Here is an 18745-nt window from a genome sequence, read left to right as displayed (position 1 = left end):
AGAAGCTATAGTTCCAGTTTAATAAATTATTACTGCCATTACAGTATTTAGAAAATTTTATCTATTCAACTATTCCTGTTCTAATGATTGCTCAAACTGTCTGTGCTTCCACCACCACTGAGAATCAACCCAAAGGATTACTGTAGCCTGACTGCACCTCCCTTCCCTTCTGTCCCACCGCCACCCTCTTGCCTTTCCAAATGTAACTTTAACAGGAGGCAAGCAAAGTGCTTTTCTGATACATTGCACCTATCATCAGTAAACATCTACAGGTACACAGGTCTAGAATTTTACTATATATGTTTTTCTTATCCCTTTGATGCTAGTCATCATTTTGATAACAACAATTTTTGACATATTTTCTCACATTTATAGCAACTCTTTTTAAGATGGAAGGGATAACATAAATCACATTTTGAGCTATGGATCCCAAAGTAAGGGAACTCCCCAGGTTTCACAGACAAGCTCAATAAAAGAACACACTCAGGAAGAATTATACTCTGAATAAAACACATCACACACGATTGACCATAAGAAGGTGATCTTCCCATTGTTTCTGACTATGAGGGGTAATCTGATTTATCATTGGCAGTAACACTTACAAATTCATGGTCACCAACCTCACTCAATTGGACCCTCTAAATTACTCTACATCCCTTCTCCCTTCCTTTCTCTGATGCCCTTACCAGCCAGCCCACTGTTTCATTCCTTCTGAAATCTCCAACCTGATCAACATTGGTTATGCTCGCAGCCCCTTGCTTCATTGAGAAAATCTCCAGTACCCAATAAGAATACTTTCCATTTCTACCTTTACCACCTACGCACTTCCCTGATTGGGTTTATTCTCTCCTTTCTTTCTGACCTAGCAGAAAAGATGTCTCACCCTCCTGTCTAAGCATAATCCCCCTGTATCCCACTCTCTCTCTGCCTTTTGTCTCCTTAAGGTCCTTGCTTTATCGAATACTTTTCTCTCCTATATATAAGCTCTCCCTCTTTACTGGCTTTTTCTAGTTAATATTTAAATATGCTTTTTTTTCTTCTATTAAAAAGACATACAAACAAAACAAAGCCCTCCTGAGTCACCACCCCCACCACACCCCAGCCCCCTCCCTGCCCCCAGCTCTACATTTCCTGCCAGTTCCTGCTGGTGCTAATTTTCCTGAAAAGCGATTCTCTATGCAATTTATTTTCTTTTCTTTTGTCTTTTCTCTTCTCTTTTCTCCTCTCTTCTCTTTTCCCTCCTTCTTTCCTTTGTCTTTCTCTTTCTTTCATTCGTTCATTCTTTCTCTCTCTCGTTTTTTTGTTTTTTGTTTTTTGTTTTTTTTTGAGACACAGTTTCACTCTTATCACACAGGCTGGAGTGCAATGGCACGATCTCAGTTCACTGCAACCTCTGCCTCCTGGGTTCAACTGATTCTCCTTCCTCAGCCTCCCGAGTAGCTGGGATTATAGGCACCCACCACCGTGCCCAGCTAAGTTTTGTATTTTTAGTAGAGACGGGGTTTCACCATGTTGGCCAGGCTGGTCTCAAACTTCTGACCTCAAGTGATCCACCCGCCTTGGCCTCCCAAAGTGCTAGGATTACAGGCGTGAGCCATCGCACCTGGCCTCTATTCAATGACTTTCTATAGGTACAGCTCACCACTGCTGCACACGCCATTCAAAATACTCCCTCCCCACCATTGCTAAGGTCACAAAGTCATTCATTCAGCAAAGAGATACTAAGTTCCTACTATATATCAGACACTGATGAAGACATCTGGGTTATATCTGTAAACAAAACAATAACCCCTGTCCTCATAAAGCTTACATTTTATCAGGAGGAACAGATTCGTTATCAATAAATACAAAAAAAAACACTAAATTATACCATATAATAGATGGTGAGAAGTGCTTCAGAAAAAAAGAAAATATATGGCAGAGTAAAGGGAATTGGGAAGAAGCAGGCAGGGTGCAGTTTTAAACTGAATGCTCAGGCTGGGTGCAGTGGCTCATGCCTGTAATCCCAGACTTTGGGAGGCCAAGGTGGGTGGATTACTTGAGGTCAGGAGTTTGAGATCAGCCTGGCCAACATGGTGAAACCCCATCTCTACTAAAATATAAAAATTAGCCAGGTGTGCTGGCATCTACAGGGGTTCACCATATGCCTCTCTGTATATACGCCTAGAAGGTAACATTAAAATTATGTTTTCTGACTCAGAAACAACCCACAGAAGCTTGCACCAAGACAGAGATTCCATCATGATGAGCAGCCCAGGATTCGACCTCACTGAACATAGTAGCATGTACAGGAAACAGACTTTCCATTGTGTTAAAGCTGAGTGTTATCTCAGTTGCTCAGGAGGATGAGGCAGGAGAACTGCTTGAACCCAGGAGATGGAGGTTGCAGTGAGCTGGGATAGCACTACTACGCTCCAGCCTGGGCGACAGAGTAAGACTTCGTCTCAAAAAATAAATTAAATAAATAAATAAATAAATAAATAAATAAATAAAAACTGACTGCTCAGGGTAAGCCTCATTGAAAAGATGGAGGTACATAACATAAGATGTGCCTTCGCTCCTCCTTCTCCTTCCACCATGATTGTGAGGCCTCCCCAGCCATGTGGAACTGTGAGTCCACTAAATCTCTTTTTCTTTATAAATTATCCAGTCTTGGGTATGTCTTTATTAGCAGCTTGACAACGGCCTAATACAGTAAATTGGTACCAGGTAGTGGGGTGTTGCTAGATACCTGAAAATGTGAAATCAACTATGGAACTGGGTAACAGGCAGAGGTTGGAACAGTTGGAGAGCTCAGAAGAAGATAGGAAAATGTGGGAAAGTTTGGAACTTCCTAGAGACTTGTTGAATGGCTTTGACTAAAATGCTGATAGTGATATGGACAACAAAGTCCAGGCTGAGGTGGTCTCAGATGGAGATGAGGAACTTGTTGGAAACTGGAGTAAAGGTCAACCTTGCTATGCAAAGAGACTGGCAGCATTTTGCCCCTGCCCTAGAGATCTGTGGAACTTTGAACTTGAGAGATGATTTAGGGTACCTGGCAGAATAAATTTCTAAGGAGCAAAATGTTCAAGAGGTGACAGAGCATAAAAGTTGGGAAAATGTATAGCCTCACAATGCAGTAAAAAAGAAAAACCCATTTTCTGAAAAGAAATTCAAACAGGCTGCAGAAATTTGCGTAAGTAACAAGGAGCCAAATGTTAATCACCAAGACAATGGGGAAAATGTCTCCGCATCATGTCAGAAACATTCGCAGCAGCCCCTACCATCACAGACCCAAAGGCCTATGAGTGAAAAATGATTTCCTGAGCCAGGTCAAGGGCCCCAGTGCTGTGTGCAGCCTAGGGACTTGGTGCCCTGCATCCCAGCTGCTCCAGCCATAGCTAAAAGGGGTTAAGGTACAGCTCAGGCCATGGTTTCAGAAGGTGCAAGCCCCAAGCTTTGGAAGTTTCCACATGGTGTTGAGTCTTCAGGTGCACAGAAGTCAAGAACTGAGATTTGGGACCTCCACCTAGATTTCAGAGGATATATGGAAACACCTGAATGTCCAGGCAGAAGTTTGCAGCAGGGGTGGGGCCCTCATGGAGAAACTCTGTCAGGGCAGTCAGAAGGGAAATGTGGGGTTGGAGCCCCCACACAGAGTCTCCACTGGGGCACTGCCTGGTAGAGCTATGAGAAGAGGGCCACCATCCTCCAGACCTCAAAATGATAGATCCAGTGACAGTTTGCACTGTGCACCCAGAAAAGCCACAGACACTCAATGCCAGCCTGTGAAAGCAGCTGGGAGGGGGGCCATACTCTGCAAACCCACAAGGTTGTAGGAGCCCACCTCTTGTATCAGCATGACCTGGACATAAGACATGGAGTCAAGGGTAATCATTTTGGAACTTTAAGGTTTAATGACTGCCTTATTGGATTTTGGATTTACTTGTTTTGGCCAATTTCTCCCATTTGGAATGGGTGTATTTATCCAATGCCTGTACCCCACTGTATCTAGGAAGTAACTAACTTGCTTTTGATTTTACAGGCTCAAAGGCTGAAGGGACTTGTCTTGTCTCAGATGAGGCTTTGGGCTGTGGACTTTTGAGTTAATGCTGAAATGAGTTAAGACTTTGGGGGACTGTCGGGAAGGCATGATTGGTTTTGAAATGTGAGGATATGAGATTTGGGAGGGGTCGGGGCAGAATGATATGGTTTGGCTGTGTCCCCACCCAAATCTCATCTTGAATTGTAGCTTCCATAATCCCCACATGTCGTGGGAGGGACCCAGTGGGAGGTAATTGAATCATGGGGGTGGGTTTTCCCATGCTATTCTAATGATAGTGAATAAGTATCACAAGATCTGATGCGTTTATAAAAGGCAGTTCCCCTGAACATGCTCTCCAGCTTGCCACCACGTAAGATGTGCTTTTGTTCCTCCTTTGCCTTCTCCTGTGATTGTGTGGCCTCCTCAGTCATCTGGAACTGTGAGTTCATTAAACTTCTTTTTGTTTATAAATTATCCAGTCTCAGGTATGTCTTCATTAGCTGCATGAGAACTGACTAATCCAGGACTTATCAGTTAAATGCAAAGAAGTCATGACATTCCCAAATCTTCTCCTGTGCTCTAGTTAAAAGATCTACAACTTAACCATAGTTAAACCAATAGAATAATCTATATTGATTATGGAAATGGAAGTTATTATGGGAGTCAAAACAGAACAAAGAAAATAGCAAAAGGCCAAATAGCAAAAGCATTCATAAGTAAGATAAAAAGGAGAAAAAAAATGTGTAAAACAACCTTTTTCCATCTTTCTTTTTTCCCATCAATTTCCCTTTTCATTTTATTTGTCTTATCTAACATACAGATTGAACGTTTTAAAAATGCATTTTACAAAAGGAATAAAATATTTAGGAATACAGCTAACTATGGAAGTGAAAGATCTCTATAAGAACTACAAACCACTGCTCAAAGAAATCAGAGACGACACAAACAAATGGGAAAACATTCCATGCTCATGGATAGGAAGAATCAATATCATTAAAACAGTCACATTGCCCAAAGTGATTTATAGATTCACTGCTATTCCCATTAAACTACCATTGAGATTCTTCACAGAACAAGAAAAACCTACTTTAGAATTCATATGGAACCAAAAAAGAGCCCGAATAGCCAAGACAATCCTAAGCAAAAAGAACAAAGCTGGAGGCAACACACTACGCAACTTCAAACTATGCTACAGGGCTACAGTAACCAAAACAGCATGGTGCTGGTACAAAAACAGACATGTAGACCAGTGGAACAGAATAGAGAGCTGATAAATAAGACTGCACATCTACAACTATGTAATCTTCAACAAACTTGACAAAACAAGCAATAGGGAAAAATTCCCTATTCAATAAATGGTGCTGGGATAACTGGCTAGCCATACATAGAGGATTGAAACTAAACCCCTTCCTTACACTATATACATAAACTAACTCAAGATGGATTAAAGACTTAATTGCAAAACCCAAAACTATAGAAACCCTGGAAGACAACCTAGGCAATACCATTCAGGACATAGGCACAGGCAAAAATTTCGCAACAAAGATGTCAAAAGCAATTGCAACAAAAGCAAAAATTGACAAATGGGATCTAATTAAACTAAACAGCTTTTGCACAGCAAAAGAAACTACCAACATTGTAAACAGACATATCTCCCTATGATGGGAGACAATTTTTTCAAACTATGCATCCAACAAAGGTCTAATATCCAGAATCTATAAGGAACTTAAGCAAATTTACAAGAAAAAAACAACCCCATTAAAAAGTGGGCAAAAGACATGAACAGACACTTCTCAAAAAAGAACATACATGTGGCCAACAATCATATGAAAAAAAGCTCAGTATCACTGATCATTGGAGAAATGCAAATCAAAACAATAATGAGATGCCATCTCACATCAGTCAAAATGTCTGCTAGTAAAAAGTAAAAAAAAAAAAAAAAAAAAAAGATGCTGGCAAGGTTGTGGAGAAAAAGGAACACTTACACACTATTAGTGGGAATGTAAATTAGTTCAACCATTGTGGAAAATAGTGATGCAATTCCTCAAAGACCTAAAGACAGAAATACCATTAGACCTAGCAATCCCATTACGGGATATATATACACACATATCTCCAAAGGAATATAAATTGTTCTATTATAAAGACACATGCACACATATGTTCTTTGTAGAGCACAGCTGGAAGAACATTAGACGAGTTATGTAGAGCAATTAGCAAAGAAGTGGAATGAACCTAAATGCCCATCAATGATAGACTGGATAAAGAAAATGTGGGACATATACACCATGGACTACTATGCAGCCATAAAAAAGAATGAGATAATGTCCTTTGCAGGAACATGGATGGAGCTGGAGGCCATTATCCTTAGGAAATGAATGCAGGAACAGAAAACCAAATACCACATGTCCTCACTTATAAGTAGGAGCTAAATAATAAGAACACATGGACACATAGAGGGCCTATCAGAGGGTGAAGAAGATGGAGAAGATCAGGAAAAATCACTAATGGGTCCTAGGCTTAACAGCTAGGTGATGAAATAATCTGTACAAAAAGCCCCCATGACACAAGTTTACCTATGTAAACTTTCACCTGCACATGGACCCTTGAACTTAAAAGTTTAAAATAAAAATAAACAAAATGTTTTAATCCCCCTTAAGTAACACTTATAGCAACATAAGATGGCAAAAATCAAATGCATTATTTTCAGTCAACTAAACCTGCAAAAGAAATTTTTACAAACATACTAATTATGGAAGGTTTGACATGTAGAACACAATGGCAAACCTTGATTTAGAGAAAATAAACCTTCAAGCTAAGATTGGTTCTGACCTGAAGAGATAAGCATTTTTAGTAAATCTGTGCAGTTGCTTGTTTCTTCAATGGTTGAAGAATTTATCTTAAGCTGCTTCCCAATGAAATTTCGGCAGGTTATCTTTAAAAAGAAAGATGAAAACAAATATTAGTCAGGTATTTATAGTTAAAAATTTGGCTTACTTGAAATGTTTCTCTCATTTTTTATTTATCAGGATAAAGAGATATATAACAATGCTACAAGTAAAAGCTGGCAGAATAGCATCTAATCATGAGAACTTTCATGAAAAAAAGCAGCTCCATAATTTTTCATATTTCTTTTGTACAGCACAGCTGGAAGAACGTTAGGCAAATTATGTAGAGCAATTAGAATATGATTTTCTAATATACTATAAATTCGCTGGTCTAAATATATCTTCCATTATATAAGTTAAAATATAATCTGCTTTCCAAATGGCAGATTTTTCCACCTTACTTATAATTAATGCAATTTTAATTTCCCTGGTGAAGTTTTTCAGAACTAACTTCCTTTGTAGTATTTTGATAATTTACTTTCTAACAGATATATGAGTCCTAAGATAATAAAATATCAGAAAACAGAAAAGTTTTAAAGAGAAAAAAAAATTTTAAAGGGCCCAAGACCCTCTTCTCGCCATTTCTTCACTCCCATCCCTTGAACTAACCTATCGCTCAAAATACAGCCCTCCTGGAACCCCAGGCTGATATAGATGCTTCTTCTTTATTGTCCTTTGTGGGTAGTACTTTTATAATGAGACGTAAATGCAGCCTAATAAAATACAAATTCCTTCCCACAACCTCATAAGGCCCTACTTGATCTAATCTTTTCTATTTCTCTGGCTTCATTAAACGGATCTTTACTGAACACCTATTATGTGCCAAACACTGGGACAAGAAGAAGGGATGATGTAGCAGAGAACAAAATAAACAAAAACTCTTACTCTTGTGAAACATCTTAGTGGGAGAAGAGAGATAATAAACAAATAGTGTGGTACATTATATAGTATATTAAAGAATTACAAATGATCTAGAGAGACATAGAGCAAAAAGGTACATAGTTGTAAATAGAGTAGTGCGGAAAGGCCTCACAGAGAATGTAAAATTTAGCAAAGATTGGGAAAAGGTGAGGGATTCAATGTGGATGTTTGGGGAGCAGCACTCCAAGCAGGGGCAACAGCAAATGCAAAGACCCTGAGGCAAGAACACCTTATGCAACAGTGTGGTAAAAAACCTGCTGGGGAGTAATAGGAGTTACTGAAGAGATCAGGGGGATATGTTATATAGGATACACTATATTAAGGTCATGAAAAAGATGTTCACTTTACTCTAAATAGGGTGGGAAGCCACCACAAGGTTTTAAATAGAGGTGTGACAGGACCTGACTTGGGGTTTAAAAGGTCATTGTATCTGCTGCATTAAGAATAGATTATAGGCTGGGTGTGGTGGTTCACACCTGTAATCCCAGCACTCTGGGAGGCCAAGGCAGGTGGATCACCTGAGGTCAGGAGTTCGAGACCAACCTGGTCAACATGGTGAAACCCCATCTCTACTAAAAACACAAAAATCAGCCAGGTGTGGTGGCTCCCACCTGTAATCCCAGGTACTCAGGAAGCAGAGGCATGAAAATCACTTCAACCTGGGAGGCAAAGGTTGCAGCGAGGCAAGATCGCTCCACTACACTCCAGCCTGGGGACAGACTGAGACTCCATCTCAAAATGACAACAACAAAAAGAATATATTCTAGACTGAAAGTGGGGTGCAGGGTGATTAGGAAGTCACTGCATTAACCCAAGCAAATACAACAAGGGCTTGGATAATAAACAAATAGTGAGGTACATTCTATAGTATATTAAAGAGTCAGTGTTGGAGGTAGTGAGCAGTGCTCCAATTTGGATTGTATTTTGAAGGTAGAGCTCTTGGTTACCAGTTGGAAGGTGGTGTGAGTGCAAGAGAGGAGGCAGGTATGTCTCCAAGGTGGCTGGCAGCCAGGACAGGAGGCTTGTCTTTGAAGAAGACTTAGCAGAACAGGCTTGTTTGAGATGTGCTAAATTTAAGAAGTGTATTTCTCATCTAAGAAATGATGTTGATTGGCCAAGTTTCATGGATCAACTTGGTTTCAGATAAACTATGAGGAGGAAAGAGAGGGAAGCATCCACTTTCTGGCATACACACACTTCACCCCAGTTATTCAATCAAACTAGGTGCTACTGTGAAGGGATTTTGCAGATACTAATTAAATTGACTTTAAACAAGAGAGATTACTCTCAGTGGACCTGACCTAAGCAGATGAGTCTGACATGCCCACAGTCTCCAGGACTTCAAACACCAGCAGCAGCTGCTTCTACAACTGTCCTCTCCTGGCTGGATCTTCCCTCACTGACTGCCTATGAGTAACAGCCTCTGTCCATCTGGGGTTCCTCCCTGCTCATGATCCTGATTGCCTGCCCAATGGATTTGAAGCTTGCTTAGCTGGCCTCCACAATCATATGAGCCAAATTCTTGTAGTAAATCCTTTGATGGATAGCCAGCTAGCTAGCTAGACAGATGTGATACTGTAAAATATATATTTGGTCTTGACCCTGTTTCTTGACATACAACTCCTAAAATCCTTGGAATCTCCAAAGTGTTATCTTTTTGTATGCTAATAAGTTGATTGATGGCTGGCAGCCCCTAGGTAGCTTCAGGATAGGGGCTGCTCACCAGAAAGACCACGGCAGGATAAGAACTTTCAGCCCTATTTCCCAACCTCTGCAAAGAAGAGAAGGGTGGAAGGTTAAGTTGATCGTCAGTGGCCAATGATTTAATCAATGCTTTCATAATCAATGCTTTCATAATGAAACTCCATTAAAAAAAAAACCAAAGGACTGGGTTTAGGGAGCTTCTGGATAGTTGAACACGTGGAGGTTCCTGGAAGGTGGTGGATCCGTGAAAGGTCTGTGCCCCTTCCCCTCTGCCTCACCCTATGCATCTCTCCATCTGTATCTTTTGTAATTTTCTTTACAATAAACTGGTGAATGTAAGCAAGTGTTTCTCTGAGTTCTGTGAGTCACTCTAGCAAATTAATCGAACCCAAGGAGTGGGTCATAGGAACCCTAATTTGTCGCCTGTCAGTCAGAAGCACAGGTCACACCCTGGGGCTTGAGATCAACATTGGAAGTCAGAACAGAGCTCCCAACCTCTGGGACCTGATGCTATCTCCAGGTAGATTGTATAGAAATTGAATTGAAAGACACCCAGCCAGTGTCCACTGCAGAACTGATTTCTTGCTTAGTGGTGGGGAGAAATCCCCACACATCTGGTGTCAGCATCATGTTGTAAGAACATAGTGGGAGACACTGAGTTTATTTTTTCCCCTCCATAGATAAGATAGACCTGTCTTACCAGTTTTGCTCTTCAGGTTGAACTTTGGCTGATATAGGCAGTTAGATATATCAACACAAAATTCAGGAGAAAGGTCTAGAGTGCAGATGTAATTTCAAAATTCATCATCATAGAGATGGTACTTAGACACACAGACTGAATTAACTCACTACGGGAGAGTATGTGGATGGAGAAGACAAGGAGTCCAAGAACACAGTCTTGGGGCACACTCACATTGGGACATTGGGGAGAAGAGGAAGTAGTAACAAAAAATCCTTGGAAGGAGCAGCCTCTTCTTTCTCCCATGCCCCTTGTTTGCTACAGGCCTTCTTTCTGTCCCACTCCAGGGCATGGGCCATTCTTCTTCTCTTGGGCTACAATGTTCTTTCCCTAGATCATTGTGCAGCTGGCCCCTCTCATCAAATGCCATCATCTCCAAGAGGTCTTCTAGATCATCCTTACTAAAGTTAGCACCTCTCACCCAGTTCATCTCCAGTCCATTGACTGATTTTCTTCAGAGACCTTATAATGATTGTAAGTCTTTCTACTCATCTGTTTACATGTTGATTTTCTGGCCCTATTTCCAACCCTCTGAAATTAAACTTTATGAAGCAGGAACTCAGAACTGTATTCTCACCACATAGAATATGCAGGAGGCAAGGCTACCACTGGGCCACAAGGAACCTTTGTGAGAAGAAGAAAATGGAGCCCTTGCTGGCTAGATGCAACACCTCAAGCACATAGGCTGGTGTGGCAAGGAGGGGCTGGATTTCAGGCCCCACATACGCCAGGGGCCCCTGGGCAGGTCACACACAGTACAACCATGTGCAATGGGTCTGACTGGGTAGTCAACGTACTTTGTTAAATTAGTCAATAGAAGAATGTTTTTATCTCTTTTCTCTGCCAGATTCAAGATATACCATGACTTTCAAGGGCCCTGGGTACTTTTGCCTTCATGAGTCTGTTTCTCCATTGAAAAATATTAAAAATGATATTTTATAATTGTGTTGATATAAATACAAGAATATGAAAGTAGAAATTCAAACATTTTCTTTGCCCTGAAAGTTATTTTTTTCTTCTTATTTTAAAAGAAATTAATACATTTAGTGGGCCCCTGAAAGCATTGTGGACTCTAGATTACAGGGGCTCACGCCTGTAATCCCAGCACTTTGGGAGGCTGAGGTGGGAGGATCACTTGAGGTCAGCAGTTCGAGACCAGCCTGGCCAACATGGTGAAACCCCATCTCTACTAAAAATATAAAAATTAGCCAGGCATGATGGCAGGCTACTCAGAAGGTTGAGGCAGGAGAATCACTTGAACCCAGGTGGTGTTGAGATCAACATTGGAAATGGGGGCAGAACCCCCAACCTCTGGGATTTGATGCTATCTCCAGGTAGACTGTGTAGAAACTGAATTGAAAGACACCCAGAAACCCGGGAGGCAGAGGTTGCAGTGAGCCAAGACTGTGCCCATTGCACTCCAGCCTGGGCAACAAGAGTAAAACTTAGTTTCAAAACAAGAAAGACACCAAGCAGGTGTCCACTGCAGAACTGATTTCCTGCTTAGTGGTGGGGAGAAATCCCCACACATCTGGTGTCAGAATCATGTTGTGAGGGCATAGTGGGAGACACTGAATTTATTTCTTCCCCTCCAGAGATAAAATAGACCTGTCTTTAGAAGTTTTGCTCCTCTGATTGAACCCGGCTGATACAGGCAGTTAGATATATCGACACAAAATTTAGGAAAAAGTGGAGATCTACATCTACAGTGGAGATGTAATTTTAAAAGTCATCATCATAGAGATGTACTTAGAGCCACAGACTGAATTAACACACTAAGGAAGAGGTGGAGGTTGCAGTGAGCTGAGATTATGCCACTACACTCCAGCCTGGGTGACAGAGCAAGACTCACTCTAAAAAAAAAACAAAAACAAAAACATAAAAAAAGTATCATGGGCTCTAGACACCATCCCCATTGTGCTTTATGGCTAAGTTAGTCTTGGCCTGATATGAACTTACTGTGGAAAGGGACTTAGTTCCTGTTTGCCTTGATTGCAGGCTCTCAATAATGTTTGTTGATTTGAATGATAAATGCCAGTAAGTGGAAATACTAAAGCAGAAATAATAAGATTTATCTGATTTCTAAATCCTCGTACTTTCTATGTGGACTAATTAGAAATCACAACAGCACGAATAATAGAACTAACTTAAACTTACCTTCTCTCCATATTCAGCCTCATACCTTGCACAAGGTTGCTGGGTAATATCTGGGCCCTTGAACTTGTGTATTCTCAGCAGAAGCTGGCGCTGTGCATACACCAGGAGTGGTGTCACTTGTTCTGTATACCTCTCACTAGACAGGGGTAAAGAACACGTTAAAAAGAAAACATTAGTTAAAAGGCTTTTTTTTTCATGAAGTCTGTTACTTTTAATTGCCCTTAGAGCAGTACTTACTGTGAAACTGTATTGAACTGAATGGCAAGCGATACTAGTGTTTCCCATTTTTCCACTTGATATAAAACTTCCAGAGATTTTAATACAAAGTCTTGGATCCATTTCAAATCAACCACATTTACATCATCCAAAGGATGCTCAAAAGTAAGACTAGAACCACCGTTATCATTTTTAATATTCCCATAACAACTTGGAACACTGAATTCTCCTTTCTCTTCAATAGGCTGCAAGTAGCACAGTGAAAAAAAAAATGTGTAATTTCAGATTTTACTCCATATTTTTTCTGAAAACTGAATGTGATAAAAATGTAACATGGAAAAGAACTCAACTGAAAAGAAAAAATATTTTTCTTATGCAAGGCAAAGCTTGATAATTTGATGCAGTATTATCCAACAAAGCTTGCTGTGATGATGGAAATGTGCTACATATTTGTGCTGTTCATTATCATTCCCTATAGCCACTAGACACCTGCAGCTACCAAGCTTTTGAAATGTGATTAGTGCAACTGAATTTTTAATTTCATTTAATTGTAGTTAATTCGAGTTTAAATTTAAATAGCCACATATGGCTAATGTTTACCATATTGGACAACACAGATTACCGTCTATAGTTCTTGGTATACAGTCACTATCCATTTAAGTAAGGATATGAAATCAATTATGGTAAGATTTTTAGGAAAAAACAGACTTTAGTATAAACACATAACAAAGCCCCCTAATACATTGGTTACCTTCGTTAATTTATACAATAATATGTCCATTCCTAGATGCAAATGTCACACCTATGGAGGATGAAAGCATCAAGGAGACCCTCTTTTTGACTAAAGAGTTACTATGTAACAATCGTGTTCATGTCCTATGAGTTCCTGACACATTTGTGTAGACCTCTGGAAATTATTAAGGCAAAACAAAGCCTCTTAGATCCATATAAGGGCCAGATTACAGCCCAAAACAGTTGGGTAACTCAAGTCCAGCCTTCCCATCCCAATAATACCATTAAAAGTAACCTATATACACGAGTGGGAAGCATCAACAAAAGTAGAGGATAAACATCCCCTCTAACAAGAGCTGTAGTCCCGGAAGTTAGAAGAGACTTTGTAAGTCATCTGGCTGTGAAATGCAGTATGCATACCTGAAGTCAGGCTGTGTAGGTATGAATAGCAGGTATAGCACCAGTGACTTACATGAATTTGCTTCCTCAGCATAGCGCCCAGCACATGGGACATACTTTTAAAAAGTAGTTGACATTTTATTTATGCTATGAGTTCAATACTTGTAATTCACTGATTCTACAGTAAGTCTTCTAGGAGCACAGATCTGCTATCAGTTAGTCATGCCTATGTTTTATTTCTGGGATGAAGGACAGGGAAGTCCTCTGTAGTTATTACATTATCTAATATAGTGTTTATCAACAACGAAGCTGAGGGCCAGGCATGGTGGCTCACGCCTGTAATCCCAGCATTTTGGCAGGCCGAGGCGGGCAGATCAACTGAGGTCGGGAGTTCGAGACCAGCCTGACCAACATGGAGAAACCCTGTCTCTACTAAAAATACAAAATTAGCAGGGCGTGGTGGCGCATGCCTGTAATCCCAGCTACTCAGGAGGCTGAGGTAAGAGAATCGCCTGAACCTGGGAGGCAGGGGTTGTGGTGAGCCAAGACTGTGCCATTTCATTCCAGCCTGGGCAACAAGAGTGAAACACAGTTAAAAAATAAAAAAATAAAAAAATAAAGCTGATATTTTATCTCAATTGTCTTGTTCAGCACCCATCTCTCAGTTGATCCCAATCCAAAAGGGGAGGAGCGGGGGAAGAGAATTATCTATTGACCTCCTAAATTTGGCAATATTGAGAAATAAACAACACTGAGAAATAAACAAGACTGACATTTGGAGATCAAAATAGCATATGGAGATTGAGGATTCTGGCACAGTAAGGCCAGACTCTTTTTAAGTTTTGAAGATTTTGTATGGGCCATGTGTGATTTTTTAAAAACTTTTTCTTAAAGAAAATTTCCAACACTTACAGAAGTAGGGAAAGTAATATAACGAAGCCCATGTGCCCACCACCAGCTGCAATGATTATCAACTCTTAGGACACACCCACTTACACCATTATTTTGAATTATATCCCCAAAATTATATGAATTAATCTATTAATATTTTAGTATGTATCTCTAAAAAAGTAAAAATTAGTTTTACAAAAACATAACCACAATACTATAATCCTACCTAAAAAAAGACATTAGCAGAAGTTCCTTTAAATCATTATTGAATAATTACACTGAAGAGTGTTTCTATTTTCCTTATTGCCTTACAGCTTTATTTTTTTAACTGTGTGTGTTAGTTAGATTAAAATAAGGTCCAAACACTGCAATTGGTTATATCTCTTGTCTTTTTTAATTTATAGATTTCATCTCCTCCTTTATTAAATTTTTTTGTTAAAGAAATCAGATTGTTTTCCTGTAGAGTTCCCACAGTCTGAATTTTACTGAGGATATTACCATAATTTCATTTAAAATGTTCTTCTGTCCACTGTATTTTCTACAAATCGTGGGATAAATGTAAATATTCTATCTGATTCCAGTTAGATTTCTGTTTTTTGCAAGTATACTCCATTAGGTGCTCTTGATCCTCCAATTCATTCATTAAGAATCACAGAAACCTAATAATTCTAATTCCAACATCCTTTCTTCATTTATTACTTGGATACTTTTGTAAAGAAAAATTCCCCTTCATCAACTATTTGGTCATCCTCAGATATAGTTCATATAGGAGGTAAGGCAGTCAAGCATTTTTTTTTTCCCAAAGAAGCCCTGTTTCCTTTAGTGATACATGGTTTTTAAAGGCAACAATCTAGGTCCTAGAGTTGACATTTCTTTTTGAAACCTCTGAACTGCTTTGACTTCTTTGGTGGAAAAAAATCGTATGTATGAGTCTATTTTCAGATTCTTTATTTGTTGCATTGATATATTTCTCTCTTTAGGTCAGTATTATACTCTCTTAATTACTGTAGCTTTAGTATGCCTTGATATCATATATATATATATAGTAAGTCCTCCAAATTTGTTCTTTTAAAAAAATTTTTTTGGCCATTCACATTTTTTTGCATTTGCTTATAAATTTTAAAATGAATTGTCAATTTATACACCAAAGAATGCCTATTGGAATTTTCACTGAGATTTCACTGAATTGACAAATCAAATTGGGAATAATAGATTTATTGATATCAATATATATCTCTTCATTTATTTAAGTCTTCTTTAATTTTTTGTAATGTCTTATAGTTATCAATGTAGAAATATTGTGTAAATTATACATATTTCTAGATACTGATACTTTGGATGATATTTTAAATGAAATTATTTTTAAGTTTTCATTTTCTCATTATTTTCTGCTAGTATACAGAAATACAATTTATTTTTGTATATTGACCTTATATCCTACTTTTTTTTTCAGTTCTAATCATTGCTTTGTAGAACACTGAAGAGTTAGAATTCTCTATGTGAAAAATTATGTTATTCACAAATAAAAACAGTTGTATTTCTTCCTTTCTAATCTGTGTGCCTTCTGTTTCTTTATCTTGACTAATCGCACTGGCCAGGATTTCTGGCATGATGTTGAATAAAAATGCTATGAGCCGACGTCCTTGCTTTGTTCCCATTCTTACAAAGAAGTTTGTAACATTTCACCATTAAGCATTATGTTATCTGTAAATACTCTTTTATCAGTTTGAAAAAATTATCCATTCCTCGTTTGCTGAGTGATTTTAACATGAGTAGACACTAAAGTCTGCAAATGCTTTTGATGCATCTACATCAAAGGCCATATACTTTTTCTCCTTTATCCTGTTGTATTGGTCCATTTTCACGCTGCTGATAAAGACATATTCACACATGGCTAGGGAGGCCTCACAATCATGGCAGAAGGCAGGGAGGAGCAAGTCACATCTTACATGGATGGCAGCAGGCAAAGAGAAAGAGCTTGTGCAGGGAGACTCCCCCTTATTGAACCATCAGATCCCATGAGACTTATTCACTATCACGAGAACAGCATGGGAAAGATTCAATTACCTCCCACCAGGTCCCTCCCACAACACGTGGGAATTCAAGATAAAATTTGGGTGGGGACACAGCCAAACCATGTCACCTGTTAATATGGTGAATTATATTGATTAATTTTTTTTTGAGATGGAGGTTCACTCTTGTTGCCCAGGCTGGAGTGCAATGGCGTGATCTTGGTTCATTGCAACCTCTGCCTCCTAGGTTCAAGTGATTCTCCTACCTCAGCCTCCTGAGTAGCTGGGAATACCGGCATGCACTACTACACCCAGCTAATTTTGTATTTTCAGTAGAGTCAAGGTTTCAGAATGTTGGTCAGGCTGTGCCACCCAGTTCCCAACAGCAGTTGGGAGTCCTGTTTAGAGGGGGGACTGAGAGGAGGTGTCAGCTGGGCTTCCTGGGTCGAGTAGGGGCTCAGAAAGCTGTGAAACTCACTCATTTCCTGCATCACGACTTACTTCAGTCCTGGATGAATAATATTGAAGATATATGCTTAAAATATTCCTAACACCAGGATCTGTGCGTGTGTTTTCTTCCCCAAGAAAGCTATAAACAGCAAAAATTTTGCTGTAAGTTTCCCTGTGTCCTCTCTCCCTCTCTCCCTTCCCCCTCCCCCGAAACTAAAGTAATAGGAATGTTAACTGCCCATTTTTCTGTGACCAGTGGACCTTATCTATACTCCCAATTTCAATTTCTTGCAAACATACTTTGTACAGTCCTGTAAGATCCTGTCTCCTTTGCCATGCCGCTGCAAGGTCATAAAGTAGATAAAACCTAAGTTGCAATTCCGGTTTTCCTCAAAATCTAAGACATGTCACAAAATAATTTACTGCCTTTGTTTCTCATTCTGGTAACATCTTCCTGCTATATGTATTTCCCACTTTAAAGAGTTTAAAAGGCAATCGTATAATCTAACTCTGGCTACCCATTCAGGACCCCTCCCATAGTGTGGAAGATTTGTACTTTCACTCTCTGCTCAATAAAGCCTACAGCTTTTTCAAAAAAAAAAAAAAGAATGTTGGTCAGGCTGATCTCGAACTCCTGACCAAAGGTGATCTGCCTGCCTCGGCCTCCCAAAATGCTGGGATTACAGGCATGAGCCACCACATCTGGCCTGATTGATTTTCAAATGTTAGCCTTAATTTCTGGGATAAACCCTACTTGATCATCATTTGCATATATTTTATATATTATATCATCATTTGCATATTCTGTATATTGCTACAATTGATTTGCTAACATTTCATTTAAAAGTTTTGTGTCTATGTTCATGAGGGATATTAGTTCACACTTTTCTAGTTGATATCTGTTAGGGTTAAGCTGGTCTCATTTCTAAAAAAAAAAAAAAATTAAGTAAAATAAGCCAGACACAAAAAGACAAATATTGCATGCTCTCACTTATATGTGGCAGCTAAAAAAATGTAAGCATATGGAGGTTAACACTGAAAAGGTAGATAACAAAGACTGGGAAGGGTGGGCTAAAGGTGAGAGGAGAGGATGAAGACAAGTGAGTTAAAGGAGCAGTAAGATAAAAGGAATAAATGCAATGTTTGATAGAGGAGGATGACTGTACTTTACAAAAATGTACTATACTTGGGTGATGGACACCCTGAATACCCTGGCTTGATCACAACACATTGTAGACATGTAACAAATTTTCTCATATACCCCATACATTTTCACAAATAAAAATCATTGGTATAAAATTTATTATTTCTTCCACGTGTGTTTGCTCAAATTTTCCAGAGAAATATTGTGGGTCTGGAATTTTCTTTATGTGAAGGTTTCTGATTATGAAGTCAAGTTTGTTAGTATATTTAGGGCAATTCATGTTTTCTGTTTCTTCTTGTGTCAGATTAAGTTGTGCTTTCCAATAAATATGTCCATTTGACCTATCAAATTTGTTAACAAAAATTGATCATATTTCCTTTTTTTAACATCTATAGGATTTGTAGTTACATCCCTCCTCCACTACTAATATGAGTAATTTGTGCTTTTCTCACTTTTGTTCTTCAT

The 18745-nt window shown here is 39.2% G+C and overlaps 1 protein-coding gene across 3 annotated transcripts in view; it reads right to left on the bottom strand.

Annotated features, from left to right (window-relative positions):
* Positions 1 to 18745, bottom strand: part of CFAP54 (cilia and flagella associated protein 54) — a 370431-nt gene that overhangs the window by 201257 nt on the left and 150429 nt on the right. For all 3 annotated transcript variants that reach the window (XM_017946132.3, XM_021922809.2, XM_021922810.2), the window contains 3 exons: positions 12674 to 12897; positions 12437 to 12572; positions 6860 to 6962 (listed from right to left, as the gene is read on the bottom strand). In XM_017946132.3, coding sequence (XP_017801621.3) covers positions 6860 to 6962; positions 12437 to 12572; positions 12674 to 12897 — 463 coding nt within the window. The remainder of the gene's footprint in view (positions 1 to 6859; positions 6963 to 12436; positions 12573 to 12673; positions 12898 to 18745) is intronic.

The sequence above is a fragment of the Papio anubis genome, chromosome 9 (assembly GCF_008728515.1).
Source record: "Papio anubis isolate 15944 chromosome 9, Panubis1.0, whole genome shotgun sequence".
Classification (NCBI taxonomy): domain Eukaryota; kingdom Metazoa; phylum Chordata; class Mammalia; order Primates; family Cercopithecidae; genus Papio; species Papio anubis.
The sequence above is the reverse complement of the archived record's forward strand: the minus strand, read 5'-3'. Positions and strand labels throughout refer to the sequence as shown.